Source organism: Lindgomyces ingoldianus (assembly GCF_010093535.1).
Source record: "Lindgomyces ingoldianus strain ATCC 200398 unplaced genomic scaffold BDR25scaffold_1, whole genome shotgun sequence".
NCBI lineage: Eukaryota > Fungi > Ascomycota > Dothideomycetes > Pleosporales > Lindgomycetaceae > Lindgomyces > Lindgomyces ingoldianus.
In genome coordinates this window covers 2,404,262-2,431,685 of record NW_022985162.1, presented here as the reverse complement: position 1 = coordinate 2,431,685, position 27,424 = coordinate 2,404,262, and the positions used below count along the sequence as shown (strand labels likewise).

Sequence of the window (27,424 nt, the reverse complement as noted above, 5' to 3'; positions counted from 1 at the left end):
ACAAACTCAAGTAGCGACGTGTTGCTGATCTCCCGCCGCTCCAAAAACACTAGCGTTCCAACTCATGTCTCAAGTAACCCTCGCTCGTTCTAAAGATGTAAAACTGTGAGGATTCCAAGTTATGGGGTTTCCGGGCTCTAAAACTTCGAGATAGCACCCGATATGTCGAGATTCAATGTGAGAATAAAAGACCAAGGGGACGAACAATGGGATCCCTGCTCTTACTGCTGTTCTAAAATTCACCGGCGGATCTCGTGACGTCTGGACTGGCAATTTTTCCAGAACTAAGCCCAAAACGGCGTGCATGGAGTCTACCTGCCGTTCTAATGTTCTAAAATAAGATAAGCTAGAAGCCCTGTGCAGGATCACAATAATTTGCCAATAATGTGCATGTTGATATGGAAGAAGAAACAACAACCCTGATCGATCTATGATCAGTTCGGGGGTTGGAGTTGTGGAAAATGGTAGGGGTACGAGAACTGTTGTATGTGTCGCAGTGTGCCCCTTTTCGTTGTCGTGGTGCGTATTTGTGTAAGATTATGGTGAAACTTTGTGGAAGTTGGTAGTGATGATGATGATGGCTAGGACTGTGATGAAAACTCTGAGTATAGATCGAGAAAGTAGTTGCTATACTAAAGATAAGCATAATGTGAAGTAATAAAATCTAAACCAACAGACCAAAATTCCTCTAACGTCAAAAACTCGCGTAACATTCGTCTATCTGGTATCGTTTGCTTGATTCTTTCGAACCCTCCTTATCCAAAACGCCCTCCTGAAGAGCGGTGATTCGTGACCGTAACCGTCTCGAAAATTACAATGGGCTTACTCTTTGTCATATATACGGACTTTCTCCGCATACTCCCTAATATTCGAATGGATACTTTCTTCAATGAGCTCGCCTCTCCCCCCCGCAACACGGAGAATCAGATCGTTGAGAGACGAGCGGCCGAGAATATCGACATGATCGCCTTCACAAACGTTAAACCCATCGTCTTCACATTATCTGCAGGACACGCGAAGAACTAGATTTATGAACTTACCCGTATTCGGTCCACCCCTAGGCGAAAACCTATCTGGCTCATGCGGCATCTCATACGTCTTAATCTGCACACCCGCTGGATTATACCTCTTCATCCTCCACCCCTTCGTACACATATACCCCGCGGACAGCAAGTTCACCGTACCATCTCCCTCGCCCATTACCACGCCGTGATCTGTTTTCCCGTTGCTGTAGCTCGTGTCGATGGTCACATTTGTCTTGCTAAGTGGGTCAGTATCTTCTTTGTAATAATACGCACGCTCTGTCTCCTTTCCCACGCCGTAGAAGCAGTATATCTTCAAATGAGGGGCAAGTGGAAGCCGCGTTTCTAGTGGATTGATCCATTTGGCGGGGATGCGCTGATTGTCTTCGACGACTTTCGCCGTGTGTGCGACACCATGTGAATAGCTCGATTGCACCATATCTTTATACCAATCCTCGCTGTTGCGGAATAAATACGGTAAGCTATCTTCAATGGTGAGGTTCTGGCTCGCTAGCGTAGAATTGCTATCCCGAAATCGGATGAAGTTGCCAAAACTGGTGTTCTGTCCTGGTTCATCATCAGGAGCCCAACCCGCGTCGCCCCAGACCGCGTTTCCTCCCATAGGCAGCATAGAGGAGATTCCAGGCATTGCGCGGAATATTTCTGCGCGTTCGTGACGTGAAAGGAATTTCTCGAGACCGTAGACGGCGAAGGCGTTGAGTTGGGCCGTGTCTTTCATTTCGCCTGAGAGGACAGCAGGCAGGCCTTTCACGGCGCCGAGCATGCAGCCGCTAATGTTGATCCAGGAATCGACGTGAGACTCAACCCAGGAGGGGCCGCCGTTTCCGTAGCCCTCAGCTTCGACCCAGTGGAGGAAATAGTACAGGACTTGGGAGCCCATGGAGTGGGAGAGAAGGACGACCTTTTTGTTCGAGACGCGGACTTCGACTTCGATGTGGGTTTTGAGACGAGTGAAGTATTGGTCGCGGTTTTCGTAATTCATGTACGACATGCGCCAGTCGTATGCTGCGGTAAAGGCGTTTGTGGGATCGTAGCCAATGGTGGCGAGGTTCTCGAGGATCTTGTTCCATATCCAGTATCCGGTGATGAAGAAATCAGTGGCGTCGAAGCCCTGTGCAGCGCGAAGCTTGATTCCTGGTGGATCCATGCCGGTAGTTTTATCTAGCATGATATGCTTCTTCCAAAGTGCTTTGTCCAGCACCAGCGCCCGCATCATTGTCCACGAACCCCAAAGCCTCTTGCGAAAATACTGCCTTGACGACTCCTCAGTTCCCCAGGACTCAAGGCCGGTGGAAATGACTCCGGGAATCATTATAACGGGATGTGAAGCGTGTACACCTTGCGAACGCGCATGGAGGCCGACGGCAAAGGAATCGTAATTCACAGCATCCCGTTCGTGCTTCTACTATGCCGCAGAAATCAGCACTCTTTTCTCGTTCCCCCCGCTTTTATACCATTAAGAAACCACTTACCTGTAGCTGCTGCGCATCGCTTATTAACCCCGCAGGCAAAGCATCGAAAATACTCTCTAGATTCATTCCCTCCAACCCGGACAAATCAATCATGTCATTACTCCCGGCAAAAAAAGCCGCAACCACCAACCCAAAAACACCGCCCAGCCCGAATATCCAGAAGTTCCTCTTTTTGCTATTCTTTGGCTGAGAGAGGTTGTGCAACTTCTTGGCCGTGATGACCCGGAGATCGTCTGCTTTGTCTAGGTCGGGGGTGGGTTCACGGGAGGGTTCTGTGGAGGAGCCGGTGCCGCCGCCGCCGAAGCGGCGTCGGAGGAAAGACATTTGCGGGGAGTAAAGAGGAGAGGGGAGGGGGAGGGGGAGGGGGAGAAAGTTGGTGTTTACACCAGGGCCTGAAATGCTTATTGTGAAGGATCGGCGTCATGGGATGTCATTGGCTTGGCGAGGGTCAAAGCTCCTGTGAATCTCAACAGCCATGTTTCGACCCCGCCCCCGCTATCCCACCCACATTCTGCAGAGCCCCATTGCTATCGGTGGCGATGAGCGAGGAAAATGCTCAGGCCCTCACATCTGCTCCCCCCGTCGATGAACTTCAATATGTGCAATACGAAAGCTCGAAAGAGGAATCCTACCTCCCCGCCATCCGTCTGCTGATATCGAAGGATCTCTCCGAACCCTACAGCATATACGTCTATAGGTATTTCCTCTATCAATGGGGCGACCTTTGCTACATGGTATATCTCACCCCATAGGTTCTACTATCCTGATACCTGACAACTTTACAGGCCCTCTCCCCTTCGCACGACCTCATCGGCGTCGTGGTCTGCAAACTCGAGCCCCACCGCTCAGGAACGTTCCGGGGCTACATCGCGATGCTGGCTGTCCAAGAATCGCACCGCGGCCGCGGCATTGCCACCAAGCTCGTCTGCATGGCTATTGAGGCCATGGCCGCGCGCGAGGCCGACGAAATCGTGCTCGAAACTGAGGTCACCAATACCGCGAGTTTGAAATTATATGAGAGGTTGGGATTTTTACGGAGCAAGAGGTTGCACCGGTATTACTTAAATGGGAATACTGCGTTTAGGTTGGTGCTGTATTTGAAGCAGGGGACGGCTTTGAAGGTGCCGGACCAGGCGGAGGTGAGCATGGGTATGGGGCTGGCGCATGGGCCTTTAGCCCGGGAGGGGAGTGATGGAGCCGGTGCATTTTATGTACCATGAGGCTTTATCATGGTATTGGTTTCTGGAAACACAAGGCAAGAGGAAGGGTAGCCCGCGAACCAATTGAGCGGACATCTACAGCGCCAGGCAAGCTAGGCTACTGGAGCGGCTACCCAAAGCGAAGAGGCAATATGCCGATTATTAAGAGCATCTCAGGTCGAAGAATCGAGGTCGGGATCGATATGAATAGAAAACTTTACAAAACAAACCGGTGAGAGGGTATCTGCGTATTACTCGAGGAACCAGTCCTTCCAAAAGTGAAACCATGACCTTCATCCAACTCATGATATGCGTCGTTATCTCGTCCGTCATATCTCATCTCTCATGTCTCATCCCTCATATCTCATCCCTCATATCTTATCCCTCATCTGTCATCTATGATCTCTCATTTCCCACGGCATCTGCGATTCCAGATTCACAGGCGAATCTGTAACCGTCCTACCCCTGTCATCTCCCAGTCGCTTTACCGGAAGAAGCTGAATCTCGTAGTCGTCATTCCAGTTTGGCGCCCGGTTGCTCTTCTCCGTCTTTGGAGGGCCCTTCGCTGTTCCCTCCGAATTTGAAAGCGTTGTCCACCCTTGATGGCCCGTTTCCACTCCTCGTAACTGCTGGACCCATCGTGTTGTGTGAATGATAACTGGTTTCATGAGAGGGAAGCACGCGCACATAAAACCGGCTGAGCTCTCCGTTGCGGTGAGGACGATATCGAGGTAGTTTGAGTAGGCTTCGTTGAGTTGGTATTCGCGGTTGATGAAGAATATCGTGCCTCGGATGATCGAGACGATGGAAGCACTTGACCCCAACTTGTCAGCGTATATGTCTCATAATCAAAGAACCATCTTACTCACATTCCCCCAACCAAGAAAATTGATATAAGCGCAATCTTCTGGTTCTTTCGTAGCTTCATCCTCGTAACCATGAGAATCGGTAGTCCCAATATCAGGAAATCAGTGAACGCGTTGACTATTCCTGTGATAGATATGCCGAGTCGCGAGAATCCACCTTTCGGAAGCTTGTCAACACCTTGCAATGCTAATAGAATGATACATGTAGCGGTCCACAATAGGGTTAAGATGAAGGTCGACCACCAAGCGTAACGAAACCAGGTCGTAAGCATAGTAAAAGTTCGCCGGTAGAGAAATAAAATTGAGGATTTGATGAAGGTAATGGAGAAAACGTAGAGCACCGCCAGTCCATCGTAAACCTGAAATAGTTAGATAGAGCACTAACAGAAAACAATTTCGGATCTGCATACAGATCTTACGAAATGCTTCTCATCTTCTGTTTGTGTGGTAACGGATGATAGAGAGAGTGCTCCGTGAGCGGTGACTACTCTCTGTCAATTCCCGTTCCCGATGGGCGAAAGTGCAGATAGACTCACGAAGTAGACCTGAGACGAGTAGCCCGAGATTGGCCGACTGCTCGTATTCAGCGTGCAACCTCTGGAATCCTTTAATCGATATACTCACATAAGCAATATATGCCAAATAATCGTCCGTGGCAGGTCGTGCCTTCATCATTTTTCGTGACACGGTACGACCAGCCAACGCAGCTGTCGTCAGAAAGATGTCCAAGACCAGAATTCCGTACGCAGGCGCATTGTAGTCCGCTGGTACGGAACTGTTCGCGCCCATGTTGGTTGCAGCGGTTGGGCACCCAGGAGGAAATGCAGGATGTTGAAGGAATGGAGGTGCGAAGACCTCATTTCTCATTGCAAGAGTCCCATGATCGGCCCAAGCTGAACCTTGGAAGTTGTACCAAAAGTTGAGGTGAGCTTAGACAGCGTGGCAGCCAGGCGCAGGTCGTCAGACGCAATATTATAGGATCCCACACGTCGGATCGTGGAGGGTCCAGCAGGGCGAAGTAAGATTGAGGTGAGATTCATATCGGTCCCGACAACATGCGAAAGCCACAATCTGAAACTTCCTCGATAATTTTGCACCTTACCTTCTAAATGGTTCCGGTGCTTCAATTCGGGATGAGTCTGATGACCGAAGAACAACGCATCAATAAAGGCTGAAAATGAAGCTCCAGGCGGACTGAAGAGGAAGAAAAGAGATAAGTGTCCTTACATGGATGGTGGCCTAAATTAGTGACGTCTTACAGGTCTCTCGATATGTCGAAGCGGGAGGGCCGATGTCGATCCAATCCGAAGTCCGAGTGGATGAAAACCCGGGCGCTTACTAGCTGAGCCACAGCTGGGCTGCATTGCCGTGTAAAATTCCATGCAGGGTAATCGAAGGAAAGAGCTGATCATCGCGAGACCTGGAAGAAGCCTATTCACTGCAATTCATTACAGGGAAGAGTGATGAAAGAGAGGTGGTTGTGAAATCTAGATTCAAGGAGTGTTTCCAGAGGAAGTTGCTAACTAAAACAAGTGCACTAGTGACTTAGCACTGGCTTCTAGTTATTTCGGGACACTCCTCGACGACTTCTTTGAGCACATCCCCAAGAGCCCAGCACAGCACATTCTTAATGGGGTATAGGCCCTCAAGAGTCTCTCGACTTCGATCCAGTACGAACAGAGAAGGGAAGGCTTTCTCAGCCTTATCATGCCCACACAAATTCTCCGATGCATCAGTCCCGGTGATCTGAACTGAGACATGCCCCACTAGGCAGGCCTTGTCCTCATATACACCCCGGTCCCGAGACGGGGCCTTCTCATCGCATCGCCAACGTAAGCTTCACGTCGAAAGGAAGCTTTTCTACCACAGTAAAAGTCTTCTGCTCCTCCCATTGCAGACCACCGGCTTTTGTGTTTGCTTTCTCGATATCAAATTTCCACACCATCTTCGCCAACACAAGTCTTAATTGAGCAAGCACAAGGGGCCTTCCAATACAGGATCTCGGGGCGATGCTGAACGGTTCGATGCGGCTACGGGCGTTATTGGACTTTGAAGATGAAGCTTCTCTATAAGCTTCGGGTAACCACCGTTCTGGTTGAGACTCCAAAGGGGTGTGAAAGTAGTCCGGTGAGAATGAGATTGTCAGAGGGTGCGATTACGAACATGTGATAAATTGGGATTAGTATGACGAACGATCGCAGAGGTTGTTCAGTGTGCTTACATTTCCCGGAATCCAATGTCCGCATACCGTTCCACCGTCTAGGGGTGTGAGGTGCGGGAGTCCGACAGGACTCATTTCTATCAGCGCCACTTTCCTGTTCTTCAGGCTTTTCTTACCTACGGGATTACAGGTCCTAAAGCCTTCCCATAGCACTGAATTTAAATATGGTAGTTCTTTGAGCACAGCCTAGTTGCTCCGAGGATACGAATAACACAATGCCCAGAAGGAAAAAACACCATCATTGTCTAGAGGCCACCGAATCATATGAGACTCTTGGTAGCCATTCTCGTGCGTTTGTTCACCTAACGTGGAACATGTCATAATATGCTCGTGTTCTACGTTCTGTAATAGCACGCTGCTACACTAGACGCAGTAATTAAAATCTTGCCTCCCGACATGGAAACTAACATGACTTTTGCGACAAAGCCCCGCCCTAGGAGCAGAACCCCCCCAGCAGCTGCCCCTACCCCGATTCCATCCTTAGCCCCCACAGAGAGGCCGTTTTGCGGTACTTGAGTAGTGGACGCAGTAGGTGTTACGGAGGTTACCACAGGGCGCATTATAGAGCTGGAAGGGGTGGCGGGGGACATTAACGGACGAAAGAGAGGAAACAGTCAAACTTAATGATACTCCAAAAGTTGGACTAAGATCGCTGGCCTGGCATTACTATTGGTGCTACAATTAGTGATAGTGCCACAGCACCATTTCGTAGACGTGGCGAGGCGTGTGTCGAGTGTAAGTTAACGCACCGCCTTGTAGGAAATAAAGTCAGGTCATGCCCAAGTCGATGTCTTGCCAGAATTTGGGATTGCTCGGGAGATAGTCTATCATTCCCTGGGTAGAATCAAGAGCCATTATGTCGTGGGAACCATCATGTCACATGTATAAGCAAAACATGTTCCACTCGCCCCCTCTAAACACGCTTCCAAGCAGTCACCACTGTTCCACTCTTTATCGGTGCAAGAGTACCTCCAATACGTCGTTTCCCCATTTTTGGTGTCAGTGAATAAGCATAGAGGTATCAATATGGTCGACATTGCAGCATACGGTATGCGAAGGGTTCGAAGGATCCATTGAACAAGGCGAATAATCACTGGTTGTCTGTGTGCCTTTTGAAAGACAGCATGCAAACGAGGCTGAAATGAACAGGCTAAGAATTGTGAGGCTGAAGAACATAACGTTGAGCGAATAAGTCGACCGCTTTGAACTTCCGGATATTTTCTGCGCCCCTGGCGTAAGGACAAGCCTTAATAGAAGAAATCAAGCTGGTGGAAATGACACCGAGTATTCTTTTGAAGGAGGAACGATAAGTGCGGGGGTCTCGCAAGCCACACTCTCGTGTAAGTATGTACAGAGTGAAGGCCTTGGGACTAGTTCAGTCTTGTCGCATTTGGTTGGGAAGACTAGCACCGTTTTCTTTGCACTATAATTTTTAGTCTTTCATCATCTGTACATCAAGAGAGCAACATCTTAATTGATCAATCAAGCTCCTATCTGGTTCCACCTGCTTCTCTTCCTTGAAACCTCCTCATCCTAAAAGTCAGACATACCAAACTTTAAAAGGTTCGGCCCAGCCTGACCAGTGCCTCAGGAAACAGCTTTCAAGTTAGATGAGGAAAGAAAGCCCCTGTGGGTCTTGCGGGTCCCAAACCTCCCGTTCTATTGTGAGATATGATATAAGTAGTATAGGAAAGATACTTACACTCTATTGACGTTCTCCCTTATTCCAGCAAGAGACTCACCAAATAGACTCTACCCTAGTATTTTTCAAAGTTAAGTGAGAATATGCAGTATATACCCGAAGGCATGCGTTAGTGGACAGGCGATTTTATCAAAAAAAAAAAAAACAGTAAAGCGTATTATTCCGGTACTGCGCCCAATTTTATCATCAATCATTATATACAAGAAGCCATAGTGAAAATGGCAAAACTGGGTATTTTGGAATCAACTTCGACTCCTAGGAACCATCAATCTGCCTCCCAATTTCACGTAAACGAGTTCCTTAGATTGGAAAGCGAGTGATTAGGCTGGATTAATAAAGGGAGGAGGAGTAGGGAGCAATACAATACCATAAACGGGACCAAAATAAAGTGGAAAGGCCAGAGCAGTGGCATCCGAGCGTTGCCGGTCAGTTGAAGGGTACTAGAATTATGACTAGAGAATTCCAACGAAGAAAGTGCCTTTACATCCGCCTCCTCATCTCAATCCTGGCCCTCGGATCTGCAAAACACATTTCATCCACCGTCCAGGTCCTAAACCCCCCTTTCCCTTCCGACAGTCTAAACTCGAAATCCAGTAAAAGCCTCGCGACGATAATCTTAATCTCATTGGCAGCGAAAAACCGCCCAGGACAAGCTTGCTTCCCGTGTCCGAAGTATAAATGGTCTTTTTCGGTAGATACCATCATGTGCATCATCGATTTACCGGGTTGTTCGCGTTTACGGTAGGATCGGAAGGCGTCGAAGGTTTCGGGATTGGGGACGAGTGTAGGGTCTGTCATGAGGTTGGCAGAAGGGAAGGCGATGGATTGGTCTTTGGGGATTACGAGGCCGTCACGTAGGGTAATATCTGTGACGGCGACGCGCTGGGGTGATACTAATATGGTTAGTGTTGTGGCTCTTGGAATACGGGACGAAGGGATGAGATGACTTACGAAGAATAGGCGGGTTGAAGCGCTGCGACTCTCTTAAGAAGGAGTCGAGCTTTCGAAGGCGGTTTAGGTCTTGTTTGGAGAAGCCCCTCGAGTCCCCCACTACGTCCAGAAGCTCTTTTCGTAGCAGCCCGATGTATTCTGGATGCGTGCAAAGGTCAAATATAGCAGCGGCGATTGCAGAAGATGTGGAGTGAATAGAGGCCATTGAGAGTATCATGAGTCGTGCTGAAAGAGTTTCAGGGTTTCCTTCCTGGCCTCTAGCATTTTCAATCATCCACTCAAGAAGTGTGCCCTTTACCGTTCTATCATCAAGATTGGATGTAGCCTGTATCTGATGATCCTTGATGATTGGAGTAACCAGTTTCTTCGCCAATGTCAAGTTTTGGCGAAGCCAATATCGTGTCGGCAGGAACCATGAGATCATAGGGTGAAGGAAGGGCGGAAATAGTCGCATAACGAACGCAGTAGCAAAAATGTTAATAGGGAAGTCAAGGCAAAGTTTGATCCAAGTTGGATTCCTGCAGGCTGAATCACCGACGAAAACTTTCAAAGACGCTCGCGCTACCATTGTTCGGAGGATCCGTTGTATATCGACTTCCGTCCAATCTATATCCCAAAAATCAGCGAATTCGATACCGAAAGGAATGCCGTGCGCACCTTCATTCTGTGGAATATCCGCCTGAAAGGAGTAGTCCAATTCCTCTTCGGCTCGTCGTAGGAAGGTTTGGAGGTTTGGGGTGAGGTGATTTTGGAGAACTCGGACATGTTGATCGCTCTCGAGAAGAAAGGTGGTATAAGTGTACTTGCCAAGCATATTCTACCAAGTCATATTAGTCTCTACCAAGTACCAGTGAATGGTTTGTTCAGCTTACCTTGACCTGCGCGTGGACATTACTCAATTTAGTATTAGGGAGAAGTCGAAGCTCATCTAAGTATTTGTTGGATAATACGAGAAGATCCGAGTCAAGGCGTTTTACCATGAAGGCACTCTTCTTGGACTGAGAAATGTCAACAAAGTGTTCAGCTGTGTACGAAGATGCGCTGAACCAACCTTCTCATATCCTTCCTGTATTATAGACTTGGCGCTCGTGACGAATCGATATCGCAGGAGAAAGGTCGGCTCGAAGAGACTCCGGTATCCAACAGTAGGTGCCGGAATCTTGATGAATGCATTTGTGAATGACGATACAACAAGGAATGTGAGAGCGATATATAGAAAGTAGCTTGTGTTGAACGTGTCGAACATGCTGTAAAATGTGCTGATCGCATTTCTGCAGCTATTCCTCTTCGAATGTATTTGGACTGTCCCAAAAATTGCACCCTCGCACGACAGATTCGTTGAGAGGTGAGAATGTATGGATTCTGGTAGTTCAAACATGATGATAACTCACCTTTCCAGTCAGGAGTGCAGGAAAAGACGTCAAAAAATATAGCGTAAACGACCTTAGTACCTTCGTTGGTCTGCTACGCCATTTGCGAGCCGAACCTCACCGGTACATATATAGCCAGACACAGATGTCAACAAGTACCATCCATGCCCTATTTGATTCTGATATCAACCAATAGACCTCTCGGTTTCAGCTCCCCACATTCCACATGCTTGGTTTTCTCCCAACAAGCCACCGAAATTCTCCTCGTGAAGAGGCTCACCAATCACCAGATCCTAGGAAAGAAGAATTTAGCAAGTGACAGCTTGCAGGCCGCTAGATTAAAGAAGGTAAGATCCCACCCAGTTTAGCAAGTGTCTGATGCGGACCATTCCATATGCCGGTAGAGGATTCCCCGGGGAACATGGCTCCATGGAGCCGAGTGGCATGGTTGCCAGGGAGGCCCAGACGCGCACCTCCGGCAGCTATTGTATTCGGGAGCGCGGAAAGCGGCATGTCCCTGACAGATAAACATCGAGATCCACATCTGTCGTCGCACCTTGGAGAAGCAATTCTTCTGGACGTGGGATTTTGGGGTGCCACTCGCGGGCGTTGCACAAACGGTTCAAGCCTAAGAATGGGTGTACGGTGTCGAGCTTAGGGAATGAGCTTAGGGAATTCGACACCACATCTGTTCCCTAAGCGGAGCTCTGGGCTTCTCCAGATATTGCTGTGGCGTTTAGATACGATAACCCGAGAGTCCGAGGCGCGACCATTAAGACCCTAGATGATGAAGAAGGTTGGGTCTCGCTTTTAGGCATTGCGCAATCGCGTCTCCCTTTGGCTGGCGACAAGCTCGTGCACCTGTACGAGTAAAAAGTGAAGGGGTTCATACTGTTTGATATCTCGGAGTTATATCGGTTCTGAGAACAGGGATAGCAGCAAGTACGATTTACCTTTTTGGGCCCACTGGCAATAGACTGAAGCCTGTTGTGAGAGTCGCCCCTGGCTGCGCACCCGCCCTTTCTCCCGGAAGCGGCTTGTTCCTTTTGTCGAGAGTTTTCTGTGGCGTCGAACACATCGGAATGAGGCGCGCTGCCTCTTGATAGTCGATCCCCAGTCTCACCCACGAGCACAGTCTGTTACACAACAGCCATTACCGAAAGCGAGAAGGATCTCCTCTCCGTGCAACTCCTGTCCCGAAAACATGCAGCCGGAGCATACATGAGAAGTGGAACCTCAATTCATCCGAAATTTGCTGGGCCCAAAGCTTGGCTAGCTGCCTGGTATGTGATGATGCACGTTCATCACAGTTAGCCGGGGCTTTGTATCTGAGGGTTAAAGAAGAAATTATGAAGAAGTTATGAAGATTCAGATACGGAAATAATCATTGCTGATAATGGTAGGGCGAATGCCTGAGCACGATGAGGTGAGAGGGAGGCGGGAAGGATCAACAGGGGTTGGATTTAAGTGTAAGCCAAGGGTTCAGGCTAGTGGGGGGTTGACGCTTGGCGTGAAAGCGAGTGCGGACTCTGTGCGGGTCCATAGATGCATCGTGCTTATGAAGTTGTAAACATCAGTCATTATTCAACACGCTCCAATGCAGAGACTATACGAACGCCTTCCCCTAACTCCATCATCGGTCGACCGTGTCTATTATATACTTTCGTTCGAGGACCCAAACAAAATTGTTTCCTCCTAACCCTTCCAAACCCCCAAAAATCTTTTCAATAAGATAGCCACTACGCCGCTGCTTGCACAACCTTGAAACCCTCCGCAACCATCTTTTGAATATCCTCGTCCTTATGCTGGAGTAAGCCTAATGCAAACGCGACATCATTCCACTGTCGCTCATTCTCCGCTCTCGGCAACCTAGCAGCGAGTTTGGATGACAGTTGTTTGGCATGCTTGTCCTGCACGAGGTCAGCGCCAGGTTCCAATAGGCTTTGATAAAAATAATGCTCAACGCAACGGCGAAACATACCTTCTCGATAAAACCCGCCAAGAACTTGACAATCCTCTTGAACGCCTCCTCGTCCAAGCCGGTATCCGCGCTCAACACACTGAACATATCGACAAATTGATTGTAGACGGCGTTATCTTTCGTCGCCAGCTCACTGAAGAACATGCGCGCCATGTCCGCAATCCTCCTGTCGCTGTCTTCGAGGCATTTCGCCATTTCGCCGAGCTGACCCTTGACTTTGACTTGACCAGCCAAGATGAGGAAAGTCAGTGTCATAAGACATGTGCGCTTGACGCTAGGATCCCCATCGTTTAGACGGCGGTAAAGAAAGTCGGTGTTTTCGTCAATGAGATGATTAAAGCAGACAGCCATATCTCCAAGGGCCACGACAAGGTTACTACGGACAACGGCATCTTTGCTTCGTTCGAGGATAGTGAGAAGGAGACCAAGGTTTCCTTCGCAGTACTCAGAACTTACACACATAAGCTTCGCGAGGCAGAGAGCTGCTTGGGCTTGCAGTGTAGGATGGTTGTACGAGGTATTGTTTGCGCAAATGTCCGATACCAAAGGGCCGAAATTTGAGAGAAGTGATTGCGGGCCGTACAGAAGCTCGCGTTCGCGAATGTGTGCAATCGCTTCGGTGAAGTCGTCTTCTGTGGTACCAGCCATGAGATCCAATTCGTCGGCTTCCTCAGGGGCGGGTGTTTGTTCTTTCCCAGCAGACTTCTTCTTACCTTTTTTCACCGGTGATACATTCTCAGGAGCAGTAGATTGGCAAGGAGTAGTCTTCTTTTCTTTCTCGGCTTTCCGTCGCTTGAACTCTAGCTCACAGAGCTCGAGGTGAACTATCTGCTTGATGGCGACGTGACCGACGATGAAGAGCAGCTGGGAGAGAGAGAGCGCAGAGTTCTGTTTCTTATTTGGAGCTTGAATTTCCACCGGAGCATCTTCCGGGGTTGTGTCCTCTTTGTCCGTGGTAGGCAACTGGCTGGCTTCTTCTACTCCCAACCCGCTGGATGAGGGTCGTGGCTGAGATTGGGAAGCAAAAACTTGCTTGGACTTGCGCCTCAAAATCTCCGAGCAAAGGACATCCGGATGCTTTGACAAGACATAAATGGCGCTAATAGCTTGTTCAGCGACTCCAAACCACTCCTTGCTGTCCGACATGATTTCAGTCATGGCAGCCAACCGAACGAGGACCGCATGATCATTTGGTAGCTTGACAACTTGCTTTGGGGCAGCACCCGCAGACTGCTTTCCTGGGGGTGGGCTGATGCGGCGAAGAGCGATGCAAGTGTATCTGGCTAATCCAAGGTCGCGTCGTCCAATTTCTCCAAGACCAATGCGTAGGCAAGTCTCCATCTCTTTCACGATAATGTTTGGATCCGCAAGCGCAAGCATACTCAGCACAATGATAGCTCCACGGCGCTGACTCTTGGATATCTCCCTCCTTTGGAAGCCGTACACCTGCCACAATTTCTCAATGACGAGGTCATTGACCAAGCCTTGTTTCATCATCATGCTGAGAAGTTGTTCAAGGGAAGTCAATTCAGCAGGGGTAGTGCCGAACGTGAGACTAATCATGTTTTTGGCAATGTAGTTGGCCGCATCGTTAGCGTTAAAGTTCGGTGGCGCATCAAAGAATAGGCCTTTGTAGCACTCGATAAGATGCGTTTGTACACCTTTCCCTTCGTCATTATTGCCTTTTGTCCAGATTAAGCGAAGCATTCTTCGAATCCCGAGTCGAGCATTTTGGATCTTATAGGCATCAATAATGGTGAAGAAATCCATTGCTTCAATGACCTCGCTCTTGTTCTTGGACGACAGCAACTGTGTCACAATCTCGGCTGCCTCATCAATGACTTCGATGAATCGGAGAGCCTCCAGGAAATACTTTCGTGTCGTCTTGAAGCTCACCAACTCTTCTGCAGTGGCGGCCTTTTCTTGTACTTTCCGAATTGCGGCCAGCTTTTCTTCGTCAGTCATTTCACCGGGATTTTTGGGCTCCGGTGCATGCTCATTCTCGACTTGGGTGGCGTCTTGCAGCAAAGTCTCATCGACGGTTCGTTCATCTGGCCGGGGGTGTTCCTGGAGTTCCTGAGGTGGTTCCAGCTTATTGATCTCTGCCTCGCATAATTCCAGCCGTTTCTCCCATTCCTTGTTTGAGAGCAAGCCGCCATCTTGCATAGCAGTGAATGGATGTGATGAAACTAACTTGCCGAGGAGTTTGATGGCATTGCGACGAACATTACTGCTCTTATCCTCGAGGCTCCTTGCCGCAAGTTCCGCAACAATCTGGCGACGCTTCGGGAACTTTTGCTCGAGATCGCAAAGCTTAACGTACACTTGCATAACTCGACATCGGCAGTAGGGATTCACGTCTAGAAATCGTTCTTCGAGAACCTCGAAAAACGCTTTCATCTGTCGCTTATGATTTTCACCTTGGTCTCCTTCAGGTTGTTTCGTAAGCATGGCAATGAGGTTGCCGCAAACTTCTAAAATTGCGCAGCGGAGAGTCCATGACTAGAATACAGTCAGTTTCCTGATAGCAAAAGCTGAAGGTCCTTACCTCGCTATCGAGAAGGTGGGCAAGCAACGTCATTTGCTTGATGACCAGATGCGGTGTCAACTCCGATATTTTAGTCAAGAACGTCGACACCGACTTTGGTCCTTTCAGATCATTACTGTTAAACTCTTTGCTGCTCAAATCCCTGGCAGGGGTCAGATCTTAGATCACTCAAGATGTTGAAATTCAAACCTTAGGACCTCCTCGGTGAGTTGTGGGTAGTCGTATTGCTCGGCCAGGATTTGCAAAAACTCGGCCATTGGCTCTGACAAATGCTCGAAATACGAGAGGTTCTGGTTGATGGCAGTTTGGGCGCCAAAGGCATGGCCATGATGCTTGATTGCGATGCATAGTACCCTGAAGCAATGCATCCGAATGGCTGTGTTCTTCACCCGAGCTTCATTCTCTAGGACGTGGTAAACCGGCTTTGTGAAAAGGCTAATGAAGGTGTCCCGCTCCGACGTTGTGACAAATATCCTCGCCAGCTTCAGTTTCAGTACTTTACTCATGATATCGAGAGCTGTCTCCAGCTGTCGTGACGCGTCCCAGTTTCCGTCCTTGTTTGCGCCAGACTTCGCTTTTGCGCCTTTGCCCCGCCCCCTCGCCGGAGCAGATGCCGACTTCTCCATCGCTCTTGTCTCGACCGCCGACAGCGTCCATTGAAGTAGGAAGCCATATATTTCCAGTAACTGCTTGTGGTGTTGTATCGTCTCTTGCTCATCGGCTTCCAAATCGGAGTGCACAATGTCGGCCTGCGTGGACAATGCCGAAACTAGGAGGTCGAGAATTTTACTGAGAGTGGTAGGGGGTATCTGAGAGGATGTTCTAGAGCGGAGGAAAAGCTCACAGTCAGGATCTGCCGTAGGTGATCGTTCATGCAAAGAAATAACGGGAACACACTTGAGTAGAAACTGCAGAGTATCGAAGTACGAGCTGCGAGTAATTGCATCTGGGCTCTCCGCGACCGCATCAACAACAGGATTCAGCTCGCTGTTAATCAACGCGGGCGTCAGCGATTCGGGGTCGTGTTCGCACTCGACAAGCTCAGAGGGGGCCTCTGGTGTCGCAATCGACGCGGGGTCGATACTATAGTGCTTGAGCGACTCATTTATATCAAAATTGATGCGCGCATCCATTATAGCGACGATCAGGAAGAAGAGAAGATAAAAGACAGAGAAGAAGGTATGAGAAGGTGGGTTGTTTGCTGTGTGTCCCAAGCCGCAGGTGATGAATGTATGTTTCCGCGCTCGGAAGTCGCGACTTGTTTTGAATTAGCCTTTTAAAGTTTAGCGTTATTTTCGCCGCGGTGGTCGCGACTGAACCGCCCGCACTCCCAGGAGCCCAGTCACTGCAAACACCTGCACAACACCACCTCGTACCCACGACAAGATATGGCAAAAGCACGCGCGCAGTCGCGTCAGGCCGAGCAATTGGTAATCCACGAGGATGAAATGAAGGAAGAGGAGGAGGAATTCTTCGACGAAAGCGGCGATCCGCTAGAAGAGAGCGGCCGCACCATGGACAGTAGCGATGAGGAGATCGAACAGGCCGTCGCAGAAGACATCGTACGCTTTGAGGACAGCTTTGTAGGAATTAACAAGCGTTATCGACTTATAAATCGCATCGGGGAGGGTAAGTTGCAGCAATTGGTTCGGATTATGCAGGGATGCGTCCCAGACTCACAACATACGCAGGCACATTTTCAACTGTGTACAAGGCCGAGGATCTGGAGTACAATAGCTTCGAGAATGAATGGGACATCGACGACCGCGAGAGCAAGAAATGGTCATCGCCTGCCCGCCGGAGACGGCCATCCAAGCGCCCGCATTATGTCGCTATTAAAAAGATATATGTTACAAGCAGTCCCATGCGAATATTCAACGAACTCGAACTACTCCATGACCTCAAATTCTCTGATTCGGTATGCCCGCTGATTACTGCTTTCCGTCACCTGGATCAGGTCGTAGCGGTCCTGCCATACTTTCAGCATCGCGACTTCCGCGAGTACTACCAAGACATGACAATTGCCGACATGCGTCTCTACTTCCGAAGTCTGTTTACCGCACTACGCTCTGTCCACGCGAAAAAGATTCTCCATCGCGATGTCAAGCCAACAAATTTCCTCTACAACCCTCAACAGGCGCGTGGTGTCCTTGTTGACTTCGGTCTCGCCGAGCGTGAAGAAACAGATTGGCACCAATGCGCGTGCACTCTACCACCCGAGGAGCGCCGCTACAAAATATCTCATAGCGTGTGGGCCCAGACTCTTCAATCAGGAAATCAGCCATCAAGTTACCCTAAGAGCGACGTACGATCCAGTCGACGTGCAAACCGAGCCGGCACTCGTGGATTTCGCCCACCTGAGGTTCTGATAAAATGCACGCAGCAGAACACATCAATCGACATATGGAGCGCTGGTGTAATTCTACTAACTCTATTATCCCGCCGATTCCCTTTCTTCCACAGCGCCGACGACATCGACGCGTTATTAGAACTCACTAGCATCTTTGGCAAGAAGAAGATGCGGGATATCGCACTTCTTCACGGCCAAGTCTTCGAGACCAATATCCCAAGCTATAGTGACGGTGGCCATAGTCTTGAGAAGATTATCCTTTGGTGTACCGGTCGCACCAGTAGCGACAAGACACAAAAGAAAATCGAATTGGGAGATGACGAGAAGGAAGCCGTGCAGTTTCTGTACAGGTTGTTGGAGTGTGATTCCGCGAAACGAATCACGGCGGAAGAAGCGCTGCGTCATCCGTTTATTACTAAGGCGTTCGAGGATAGCGAAGCTGATGAAGATGCAGTTGACCTCGTTGCAGAATAAAAGGGGTTTGATGACTGTCATGCGTTGAAGTGGTACGACCTGGTCATGTTTAGCGCCATAGGATGGTGTATGCACACCCTTGGGTTTGGCCGGAAGCATGTTATTAGGAGTCTTGATCTTCATTTTCACGTTCATATGACGGCGGACGGATTGTGTTACTACGATACCCTTCAAGCTTGTATGACATAGATAGATGCGTTCAATATCTTGCCTTTTTGGAGTGAATACATTCACGTTGAATATTGTTTCCGCATACTGCAAATGTTAGGTCGTATCATACAGGAGTGTCTCCGCAAGAAGACCATTCCACAGCTACACAATATCCTACACAAATAAAACGCTCCGCTGTGATCCTATATTGTCTGTTTCTTAGATCGCTTGGCCTCCGCCTCAGCCTTCCTCTCCCCTTTCGCCCTCTCTCTATCCTGCCTCCTCCTCTCCTTCGCTGTCAACACCTGCCCAACCTGCCCAGTATGGGCTTGCGTTGTACCCTTGTTCCCCTTCGCTGCCTCCTCCGCCTCCCGAATCCTCACATTCCGTAACGCAGCCTCCAAATCCGGGATCTCATACCCCTTTTCCTTGGCCGCCTGTAACCGCAGCTTACTCGTCCTCCGCCCCCGCTCCGCGGCCCTGACGTCCTTCTCCAAGCGTTGTGTCACGCGGAGCGCTATGCGCTCTTCCTCTGTGGGGATAGGCGGACGCTCGTTGATGGGTTTGCCGAAAGGCGAGACTATCGCGGTTACAACGTGACGGATGGATTTCGAGGTGCGCCAGCCGGACGACATGCGGATTACGTCGCCTTCGACGAGGGAGGAAGAGGGGTCGGCGACAAGGTAGGTCTTTGAGGAAGGGAAATACTATTCGTACATCAACACATATTCTTTGCTAAGTTGGAGAGGCACGTAATTGGGGGTAGGGAAGAGGGTATATGTACTTTTCGAACATCTTTATTCCATTCCTGTCCCGCGATGCGGACTTTTACCGCCTTCCGCATTTTCCCTGCGGAGATAACGACCCCAACCTTGGAGCTTGATATTATCTTCGGGACAATCGGTTTTTGTAGGAACGGGTTGAGCATTTTGGAAGCTGTGGATGCCATCTTGAGTTGAGTATGAAGGCGACGGGTGGGGGACAGAGGTTGCGGTGCGGTCGTGTGGAGATTGATGACGCTGAGCGCCGGTAGAATTGAGGTCTTCCACTATTGCGGGTGAGATAATAGCCAGCAAGTAAAGCTATTGTGAAGACCAGGGGTGTGCGGAATCTTCAATCATCGTCAATTCACCTGTCAGATAAAAGCTCCCCGGTTAACCGTTCACACAAAATAGACACGGACTCTGGCATTCCCGAAGATACGCCGATTGGCTGTGGCGCGTGTACTTGGTTATCTGGCGTTTAGGTTCTCTCGAAAGTCGCAGCTACCACAATTTCAACACATAAATGCCCACTTCCCCGTCCCCCCCTTCCTATTTCCGCCAGTTCAAAATTATTCTTCTCTCGTTCATGTAGCATCCGCTTACAAGACTCTTTGGGATTTCCGTCCGTTCTCTTTATTCTTCAAGGCTTCCGTTGCGTGGTGAGAGGCGCAATTGAGCAAGATGCTCTTGAGGATATTGCTGTTTCTGGGGTGCATGGTGGTGGTCGCGCTGTGTGCTGAGGATTTCTACAAGGTGTGTTAGAGCTTCTCGTCAAGTTTTGTGGCTATGCTGCTCTTCAGCGCTGCCTCAGGCCCTCAAGGATATATCCTCTGACTGATCTGACTTTAGCTTCTGGGAATCAACAAAGATGCCTCCGAGCGCGAGATCAAGAAAGCATACCGTACCCTAAGCAAGAAGTTCCATCCAGACAAGAACCCGTACGTTCCAATCGCCCTTGTTCTTATTCCTTCGGGCTCAAAGCGCCGCCACATTACCTCTGGTTCTGATATCTAACAGTGGAGACGACTCGGCCCACGACAAATTCGTCGCCGTAGCTGAGGCATACGACGTCCTCATCGACGAGGAAACCCGCCGCATATATGACCAATACGGCCATGAAGGCATTGAGCAGCATAAACGTGGTGGAGGTCGTCCCGCCCAACACCATGACCCTTTCGACCTCTTCTCTCGCTTCTTTGGCGGCTCAGGGCATTTTGGACATGGCGGTGGTGAGCGGAGGGGGCCGAACATGGAGGTCCGGGTGGCAATTCCACTGAGGGATTTCTACAATGGGAGGCAAACGGAGTTTACTGTCGAAAAGCAGGCCATTTGCTCTGCATGTGAAGGCACAGGATCGGAAGATGGACAAGTCGACACATGTGACTTATGTGGTGGACGAGGAATGCGGATACAGAGACAACAGCTTGCACCAGGCCTGTTCCAACAGGTACAATCCGTTTGTGACAAATGCGGAGGCAAAGGCAAGACGATCAAGCACCCATGCCCCGTCTGCGGAGGAAGCAGAGTTGTCCGCGAGCCCGAAACCCACGAACTCCACATCGAAAGGGGCATGCCGAAAGGCATCCGCATCACCTACGAAAACGAGGCAGACGAAAGTCCCGACTGGGTGGCTGGCGATCTCATTGTTCACCTCGTAGAGACCGATCCACAACTAGGACATCTAGACCACGAACGCACTGATGGCACATTTTTCCGGCGCCGCGGCAAAGATCTCCTCTGGCGCGAAGTCCTCTCTCTTCGAGAAGCCTGGATGGGCGACTGGACACGCAACATCACGCACCTCGACGGCCACATCGTCCAGCTCTCCCGCAAACGCGGGGAAGTCGTTCAGCCCCACACCGTCGAAATCGTCGAGAATGAAGGGATGCCGATATGGCATCAGCACCTACCAGAAGGTGTGGACGAGGCGTTTGGCGCGCTGCACGTGGAGTATGTGGTTGTGCTGCCGGATCAGATGGATAAGAGTATGGAGAAGGAGTTTTGGAGTGTTTGGGAGAAATGGAGGAAAAAGAAGGGTATCAGCCTAGATAAGGAGAATGGGAGGCCGGAAGGTCCGATGCCTAGTAAGGCCCATGATGAGTTATAGTTATGACTTATGCGTATGGACTGTAAATTATTAAACCCTTTTCTTTAGCAAGGGTGGTGTGTCTAGTCACTCTGTACTTGCAGACGCGGCGATGAGTTGTGGGAGTGAATACCCATTTTGTTGTGGGAGTCGCGGAGTTTTGGTATGTAATAGATGGTGGACGAAAGATGAAGGCGCAGGGGTCATAAAATTAGGCGTGGAGAGTGTATGTGAGTTCCCCAAATCCGAGCTCCCCAGTCATTCAATGGTTACCAATGCAGCTGTCTTATATCCTATTTGAGTTTAGCTGTGTCCGCTAGGACACTCCTTATTTCCCATTGCGGACGCTCATTACATGTATTGACTTTGAAATCGCCTAGCAAGCGTTGAGACCTGTTGTGCACGGGACATGTGGAGGCGGGTCTTCTACCATCCCCATGGGAATCGAAAGTATGTTCCAAGTTGGAGGTTCTGCATGTTCTCTCCAGGTTCCAACCTCCAGGCGTACTGCAGCCTCGATGCATTCCAAGACTACCCACCCGTAGAGGCAGGGGTAATTTACAACCTTTTAGACAGTGTAGTGGGAGTACCACAGACTTTGGACCTCACTTAACTACAACCCTTGAAAACACACAGTTAACATCTCACGCCATAAGTCTAGTCGACGAGGAATTGAGCGTGTATGATAAGGCTCACAACTCAGACTCTTGACATAGCCATACCGAAGGTCTCACAATTACACCTTCCTCAACTGGGATTACCATGTTTAGAAAGCATGGCCTCACGCAATTCCAATCGGCCTGAGTATCGCCCACAGGGCCTCCAACTGTACTGCGCTCATTGAAATCACCTCATTTACTGGGCCTTCTCCGACAATCGCTCCTAAGTGGCCAGGGTTTCCTTCCTCTTCACATCTCGACACTAGCAATGTTCGCCCGTGATAGTGGAAACTCTCAAACTACCACTACCACCTAAAAATAAGGATAAAGACATTGTTCATATCAATTTCTCCTCGGAGTTGGGCTCACACCTGTCCATCTTTCTGCAATTGTCAATGACGTTGACACAGCGAAGATACTATTTAGGCGAGGGGCATCTATAAGCCTGCAGGACCGGCCAAACAGCTGTGTATTCTCCGGCCATATGTTCCAGTTTTGAAGTATTCGAGTATCTAGCAAGTTTAAATGCTCCTTCTGAACTTCAAATACTCGACATTTCATATGCTGACTATGGGAGTCCGCTTCGCGCTCCACTGGCTATACCTCGGTTGCATATTTACACACCGGTCAAGATCCATTCTCCACGAGTAGGAAACTCTGTATCTAAAATATGGATGAACTAACTAGAAACATATACCATGCTGAAGGTACGGTTATAAATTTTGAGTTACTTGGACAGACCGATGAATTTGAATGGGATGACTTCATTTTCCTACTGCGAGAACTCAGATGGCAAAGCCTGTAGTCCAAAAGCCATATATGTCCTCCTAGAGTAACTGGACGACCGAGCTAAGCGCGAGGGCCACAGAGGGATTTAGGCGACCGAGTGAGTTCAGTCCGAGCCGGGAGTAGGAGCGAAAAACTATGATCTGATGAGACAAGATCTTTTCAGGCGAGCTGAGAAGAGGAGGGAGTGGAAACCTCTGATCGATGAAACAAGATTTTTTCGCCCTCTCAAAGAATCAACTTATCACTAAGGAAAATGGCGTATGATTCTTCTTTTATTCTCTTCGTTAAAACCAATGAAGACAAGGACTTATTTCGACCTCCAGCTGATAGCGGAGTAAATTACACTATTTCTTGATATATGGAACGGTACTGAACTCTACGTATCCCTATTAAATGCCTTCTCCGCCACGAATTCACCAACTCTGTCCTTAGACTTGGGATCATGCCCCGTGGAATATACCCTCCGGCTATGTCTCTTCATGCATCTAAAGTCCTCGTTAAAAAGCGGGAAAATTTCAACGAACAACTAGACTCCATGGAACCGCTTGGAACTCCTTCAATTAGTTTGAATAGAAAATGATATTAGCAACCCGCTCTGTATCAACCCTCGCCGCTATTATCCTCACGTGCGATGCGTATCATGTCAAAGGGAGGGAGATTCTATAGGAAATTACATGCAATTCCCACAACCGAAATCAAGATGTTGTTGGTCATTCTTTAGCATTCGCTCGTCGTGTTGTCTCTTCATACGATGGTGATGACTCATTTTCCATATCACACAACTCCACGTTTTCGACACTAGCTTTCTTCTCCATCCTAGCCCTCCTGACCAGTCTTTTCCTCTAGATTGTGCCCAAAACCACCAACACTAATAGCCCCCAACTCCCCAAGAGGAGTCCCAAAATTAAACACAGATTTGCATGCTATGTCGAATAGCTAGATTTGCAGCCATTCGGAACGCTGGACGTAGTGTCAAATGTTTGGGTGGAACTGTATACGCGCGGTGTTGGATGGCTTTGTTGATGACGCTAAAGGTCGAGGTAAGGTAGTAGGTGGATAACTTAGTGTCGAAAAAGAACAAGACACATATGTCTGTGGCTTGAAAATTCGAAGAGATAGAAGGTGAAAGAATATATGAAGAGTTCTTTGCCTATAACGAGGGTAATGAGAGTGTTATTGTGAGAGGTGTTCGACCGGTGAATGATTGCGCCTGGAACGTTCGAGATCGGGTTCCGTTTCTACCTATACGCTTTCTAGAAGGATTTTTCTTTTGTTTGGGGAATTCCGCATCCTATGCAATGAAATACGTCGTCGCTTACTTATTCCGCACTCATATTGTATAGCTTGAGCCTCGAACCCCGCTTTTGAATCTGTCCATTCCAGCACTATTTGATCGTAGACGTACACGGGAAACGTACCGAAGCCACTCGTTCCCGTTGCATTCTGCGCGGTGAATAAGAGCGACGAACTGACCCCAGGCAGTGCAAGAGGAAAGATTCACTCGAAGTCCTCATTCGGCATCCCACGTCTCCTCGCTATCGATGATACAGTTTATAATTTCTACAATTTTAAGCGCTTAAGGATAACAAACTTCTTATGACAAAGGAGATAATATGATGTGAACAACATAGGTGTAAATTGTGGCTTATATCTATCGACTTCGCTGCATCAACGATCTCGCCGCATCAAGGACTCCTCCAGTAGCACCACTCAAAGAGCTGTATGTCACTATGTTGATTGCGCAGTGAAGGTAAAGCGGAAGGATCAAGTTGGGTGAGGCAAGCAGAATACCTGTGCTTCACATGGGGCAAAAAAAGCCACATTTAAGGCACACTCTCAGTAGTTGTCGGGGATTAATTACAACGGCACAGCACAAGGCTGACACCGGTTCGAGTGTCCACAACCAAAGGAAAGCGCACGTGGTGGAATACGTCGAAGTAATTGACTGATTGTTTAAAACATGAAGGAAATTGCGAGTGCACACACATACGTTTTGCTGAAATAAGGCTTGAGCGTGCAGACCCAAAGTAAGCCAAGATCATGAACTGGAAACCACAGTCGGTTATCTCTTGGACAAGACATTGGCAGATGCAAGCGGAAATCGTCAAATGCTTTTTTCAACATCACCAGAACCTCATCGAGATGTCAATAGCAACCAGGGAGTCCCCGCATCCGGTGACGGTTCTGTTACTATCACCTGGCTAAGATCGAGATCGAGTATACACAACATAAGTTTCGAAATTTAAATACTTTCAAGGACAGGAAGGTCCATCACCAACAGCCTCAAACAAACGAGATGCACAGCCTGAATCATGAGATCACTTCTGTGGTATGATCGAAGGACAAGTCATCCTTCCTGTGGGGTGTAATGAAGAGTCCACTAGGTAGGCTTATTCTCGTATCTCAACAATGTTTTCTTCCGGAGGACGTACTAGGATGTACGGCCTCGCCTAGGAGCCGCGTATCACGTTTAGGAAGAAAACGCCGAAATGGTTCTGAACTTCAATTTAAAGTGTTCAAGGGCAGTTTCGAATCAAATCCTTCACATGGAAGGAAAACACAGCGAGTACGATAATAGAAACATGTTTCCATTGGGTCTAGTAGATAGCAATACTCAAATTGTGTTTCCAATGACTGACTTCAGATGTTCACAATGCCAGATTTAGGTTTTCGGGTACCATGGGAAGAGGCACCGTTGTCGACATCCCAAGCTCCACTCTATTACCCAGCATCGGCTGACCTTCCTAGCAATGATATCTTTTCTAGCCTCCTACGAGACTCTTTCGGTTTTGGTCGGGGATCGTGGTGTAAGAGTGGCGATAATCGAAGTTGAAACGCCTATTCGTAGATTTAGTGCTCCTTGAATCCATCAGGATTTCCAAAACTAAGTTTCGCTCACTGGTAGGTATGCATCCCGTTCACCGACTAAGTAGACATGGAATCTTGTGGGGGAGGATTTCGAGGGATTCTGGGACTTGGAGATTTTGGGGGTTAAGGACCCTCCGGGCTTCAAATGGTCCTGAACTTACGGGGTGTGTTCGGTAACTCTCGAAACATCCCATCGAGCGGGTAATGACAAAGGTGTGAGAAAATCTTCAAGAAATGTATAAAAGTACCCCGATTCCCGAGGTAACTGAAAAAGTATCTGAAGGAGCTTTCTCATCTTCTAAGCATTACCTCGCTTTCTTCCATCAAGTCCATCCTGATAGTCAAGTTTTGTTCAACATGCGCTACATTCTACCACTGATCAGCACCTTGGTACCAGCGTTGTTAGCAGCTCCGACGTCGGAATATCATTCAAGGGCTGCAACGCGTGAGCTTGAAAACCTGTTACTCCCCAACGAGAATGGCGAACTTGTATATGCCACCGCTGCCCAGCTTGCTGCTCGCAACAATTACCTCGATACCCACAGCATGCTGGGAAAGCGGGACGGTTGCAGCGAAGACTTCTTCGATGGCAAAGGCAATGACGGCGGTACCTGCTTCCAATACTGTGAACGAGCCACCTCGACTTTCCTCGGAGCTCCAGTGAAAGGTAAGACGAATACCCCTGAGAAAGTCTAGGTGTCCCCCAGCTAACACATCCATCACTAGTTTCCGCGGATATCAACTGCGATGTAGCCACTTGCGGTATTGCGCACAGTGATGCAGTAACCATTACCGAGGGCTTCAGTATCACTCTTGGAGCCAATTCTCCCGCCGGGGAAGAGGGCGCTGGTGTCCTAACCGCGAGCGCCAGCTTTTCATGGTCAAGAGCCGAAACAACCTCCAACACTTACACTTTCAACCCCACTATTGGTTAGTAACCACATTCAACGTCTCTCCTTGAACCCCTGTGAGCTAGGCTAATTGACTGAAAATGTAGGCGATGTTGGATACCTTGTATTCCGACCAAGATTCAAGCAAAGCTGTGGCATCTATCAGGTGTGGACCTATTACCAGACTGACGACGGCTTCACTTCCGGATGTATTGATCCGATATTTTACCAAGATAATAATGCTTGCGGAAATTCTCCTATGAAATTGGGCTCGGGGTTTGCGGATGGGGAGTTTACGTTCTGCCGTACGACGACTGGGCAGGGATGTTAGGGATCGCGGACAACGGCTAGACATATTTCTAAGTTCTGACCTGTACATACGGTTTGTGTTGTCTCTCATGGAGAGAAGTTGATATGGCTGGGGCTTGTTGTCTTGTTTCTTCCCTTCTTGATTTTGATAGCATAAAAAAAGACACTTGAAGCAACACTGCAATTCATTACTCCCCACTTTCCCGTGCATACTCCTTTCCGTACCGGCCCCCCAATGTTGTACTAAATAAAACGTACGAGGTTCTACCTAGCTCATTATCGCCTTCGCTATTGCCCATAACATTCTACAACTTAAACGTCGATCAAACATGGCAGTCGCTAACCCCTCTCAAGCATACTCGCCCTTTAAGACCAATCCATCATGAAATCATCAATACAATTTATTTTAGAGAAGAAGTGCCCACAGGGTAGCAAAGTCAAGGCTATTAGCCTACCACAACCTTTCTCTATCGAATTCACAAATAATCAGCGAATAAACCTTCAGTTCACCATATCCTTGAAGGATGGATTTTCTGTTTTCTACTAAATGAAACAGGGAACCAGACATCAAGCTAGAGTTCCACGATTTTAGAGCATCCACACAGGGAGAACCCGGGAGTCTTGCGGACTTTATGGTTTGATCTGTTAGGCAGTAAGAAATCATAGTTGTATCGCCGAAAATTTATTAGACTCCTGGAGTCGATGGGGTGTGTGAAAGAAGGATAAAGTTAG

At 48.8% G+C, this 27,424-nt stretch overlaps 11 protein-coding genes across 11 annotated transcripts; 4 read left to right on the top strand and 7 right to left on the bottom strand.

Annotated features, from left to right (window-relative positions):
* Positions 1-607: 607 nt before the first annotated feature.
* BDR25DRAFT_275916 (LACT-domain-containing protein) lies at positions 608-2,891 on the bottom strand. Its single transcript, XM_033687519.1, has 3 exons — positions 2,516-2,891; positions 1,041-2,445; positions 608-968 (listed from the first exon to the last, which is right to left on the bottom strand). Exons 1-3 carry the CDS (start codon positions 2,837-2,839, stop codon positions 823-825), a joined length of 1,875 nt encoding a protein of 624 aa, XP_033554981.1. The 5' UTR covers positions 2,840-2,891; the 3' UTR covers positions 608-822.
* A 125-nt stretch (positions 2,892-3,016) lies between these two features.
* Positions 3,017-3,910, top strand: BDR25DRAFT_250746 (acyl-CoA N-acyltransferase). Its single transcript, XM_033686088.1, has 2 exons — positions 3,017-3,249; positions 3,301-3,910. The coding sequence occupies exons 1-2, from the start codon at positions 3,055-3,057 to the stop codon at positions 3,733-3,735; spliced, it is 630 nt and encodes a 209-aa protein (XP_033554980.1). The 5' UTR covers positions 3,017-3,054; the 3' UTR covers positions 3,736-3,910.
* BDR25DRAFT_299836 (uncharacterized protein) lies at positions 3,907-5,768 on the bottom strand. The gene is made up of 5 exons (XM_033689240.1): positions 5,205-5,768; positions 5,117-5,153; positions 4,991-5,064; positions 4,584-4,939; positions 3,907-4,527 (listed from the first exon to the last, which is right to left on the bottom strand). Exons 1-5 carry the CDS (start codon positions 5,367-5,369, stop codon positions 4,107-4,109), a joined length of 1,053 nt encoding a protein of 350 aa, XP_033554979.1. The 5' UTR covers positions 5,370-5,768; the 3' UTR covers positions 3,907-4,106.
* Positions 5,769-6,396: 628 nt separating this feature from the next.
* BDR25DRAFT_207093 (uncharacterized protein) lies at positions 6,397-6,723 on the bottom strand (the record flags this gene model as incomplete). Its single annotated transcript, XM_033684514.1, has 1 exon — positions 6,397-6,723. A coding segment is annotated over one exon (327 nt), but the record flags the coding sequence as incomplete, so codon positions are not given.
* A 2,260-nt stretch (positions 6,724-8,983) lies between these two features.
* BDR25DRAFT_330689 (putative cytochrome P450) lies at positions 8,984-10,700 on the bottom strand (the record flags this gene model as incomplete). Its single annotated transcript, XM_033692553.1, has 5 exons — positions 8,984-9,396; positions 9,455-10,060; positions 10,112-10,271; positions 10,327-10,452; positions 10,506-10,700. 5 exons carry the CDS (start codon positions 10,698-10,700, stop codon positions 8,984-8,986), a joined length of 1,500 nt encoding a protein of 499 aa, XP_033554977.1.
* Positions 10,701-12,538: 1,838 nt separating this feature from the next.
* BDR25DRAFT_250737 (uncharacterized protein) lies at positions 12,539-16,539 on the bottom strand. Its single transcript, XM_033686087.1, has 4 exons — positions 15,543-16,539; positions 15,354-15,495; positions 12,806-15,307; positions 12,539-12,734 (listed from the first exon to the last, which is right to left on the bottom strand). Exons 1-4 carry the CDS (start codon positions 16,484-16,486, stop codon positions 12,564-12,566), a joined length of 3,759 nt encoding a protein of 1,252 aa, XP_033554976.1. The 5' UTR covers positions 16,487-16,539; the 3' UTR covers positions 12,539-12,563.
* Positions 16,540-16,716: 177 nt separating this feature from the next.
* On the top strand, positions 16,717-18,177 carry BDR25DRAFT_338790 (kinase-like protein; the record flags this gene model as incomplete). The annotated part of the gene is made up of 2 exons (XM_033693304.1): positions 16,717-16,982; positions 17,045-18,177. The coding sequence occupies exons 1-2, from the start codon at positions 16,742-16,744 to the stop codon at positions 18,175-18,177; spliced, it is 1,374 nt and encodes a 457-aa protein (XP_033554975.1). The 5' UTR covers positions 16,717-16,741.
* A 353-nt stretch (positions 18,178-18,530) lies between these two features.
* Positions 18,531-19,171, bottom strand: BDR25DRAFT_308945 (uncharacterized protein; the record flags this gene model as incomplete). The annotated part of the gene is made up of 2 exons (XM_033691041.1): positions 18,531-19,034; positions 19,112-19,171. The coding sequence occupies 2 exons, from the start codon at positions 19,169-19,171 to the stop codon at positions 18,531-18,533; spliced, it is 564 nt and encodes a 187-aa protein (XP_033554974.1).
* A 440-nt stretch (positions 19,172-19,611) lies between these two features.
* Positions 19,612-21,417, top strand: BDR25DRAFT_275895 (DnaJ-domain-containing protein). The gene is made up of 3 exons (XM_033687518.1): positions 19,612-19,844; positions 19,941-20,029; positions 20,109-21,417. The coding sequence occupies exons 1-3, from the start codon at positions 19,773-19,775 to the stop codon at positions 21,196-21,198; spliced, it is 1,251 nt and encodes a 416-aa protein (XP_033554973.1). The 5' UTR covers positions 19,612-19,772; the 3' UTR covers positions 21,199-21,417.
* A 1,515-nt stretch (positions 21,418-22,932) lies between these two features.
* BDR25DRAFT_348411 (uncharacterized protein) lies at positions 22,933-24,613 on the bottom strand (the record flags this gene model as incomplete). The annotated part of the gene is made up of 11 exons (XM_033694408.1): positions 22,933-23,001; positions 23,035-23,151; positions 23,216-23,238; positions 23,313-23,423; positions 23,456-23,561; positions 23,617-23,653; positions 23,712-23,835; positions 23,933-24,093; positions 24,127-24,160; positions 24,285-24,421; positions 24,495-24,613. The coding sequence occupies 11 exons, from the start codon at positions 24,611-24,613 to the stop codon at positions 22,933-22,935; spliced, it is 1,038 nt and encodes a 345-aa protein (XP_033554972.1).
* Positions 24,614-25,850: 1,237 nt separating this feature from the next.
* Positions 25,851-26,723, top strand: BDR25DRAFT_365209 (uncharacterized protein; the record flags this gene model as incomplete). The annotated part of the gene is made up of 3 exons (XM_033696879.1): positions 25,851-26,160; positions 26,220-26,423; positions 26,491-26,723. The coding sequence occupies 3 exons, from the start codon at positions 25,851-25,853 to the stop codon at positions 26,712-26,714; spliced, it is 738 nt and encodes a 245-aa protein (XP_033554971.1). The 3' UTR covers positions 26,715-26,723.
* Between the last annotated feature and the right edge of the window lie 701 nt (positions 26,724-27,424).

Coding starts and splice junctions, on each gene's coding strand:
- BDR25DRAFT_250737 (XM_033686087.1), bottom strand. CDS start 16,486: ATGGATGCGCGCATCAATTTTGATATAAATGAGTCGCTCAAGCACTAT. Junction 15,308..15,353: donor CCCACCTTCTCGATAGCGAG/GTAAGGACCTTC, acceptor ACTGTATTCTAG/TCATGGACTCTCCGCTGCGC. Junction 12,735..12,805: donor TGGCGGGTTTTATCGAGAAG/GTATGTTTCGCC, acceptor GACCTCGTGCAG/GACAAGCATGCCAAACAACT.
- BDR25DRAFT_299836 (XM_033689240.1), bottom strand. CDS start 5,369: ATGGGCGCGAACAGTTCCGTACCAGCGGACTACAATGCGCCTGCGTAC. Junction 5,154..5,204: donor ATTTGGCATATATTGCTTAT/GTGAGTATATCG, acceptor GAATACGAGCAG/TCGGCCAATCTCGGGCTACT. Junction 4,528..4,583: donor ATTTTCTTGGTTGGGGGAAT/GTGAGTAAGATG, acceptor GTTGGGGTCAAG/TGCTTCCATCGTCTCGATCA.
- BDR25DRAFT_275895 (XM_033687518.1), top strand. CDS start 19,773: ATGCTCTTGAGGATATTGCTGTTTCTGGGGTGCATGGTGGTGGTCGCG. Junction 19,845..19,940: donor GTGCTGAGGATTTCTACAAG/GTGTGTTAGAGC, acceptor ATCTGACTTTAG/CTTCTGGGAATCAACAAAGA. Junction 20,030..20,108: donor TTCCATCCAGACAAGAACCC/GTACGTTCCAAT, acceptor GATATCTAACAG/TGGAGACGACTCGGCCCACG.
- BDR25DRAFT_275916 (XM_033687519.1), bottom strand. CDS start 2,839: ATGTCTTTCCTCCGACGCCGCTTCGGCGGCGGCGGCACCGGCTCCTCC. Junction 2,446..2,515: donor GCGATGCGCAGCAGCTACAG/GTAAGTGGTTTC, acceptor GCGGCATAGTAG/AAGCACGAACGGGATGCTGT. Junction 969..1,040: donor TAGGGGTGGACCGAATACGG/GTAAGTTCATAA, acceptor ACGTTTGTGAAG/GCGATCATGTCGATATTCTC.
- BDR25DRAFT_250746 (XM_033686088.1), top strand. CDS start 3,055: ATGAGCGAGGAAAATGCTCAGGCCCTCACATCTGCTCCCCCCGTCGAT. Junction 3,250..3,300: donor GGGGCGACCTTTGCTACATG/GTATATCTCACC, acceptor ACAACTTTACAG/GCCCTCTCCCCTTCGCACGA.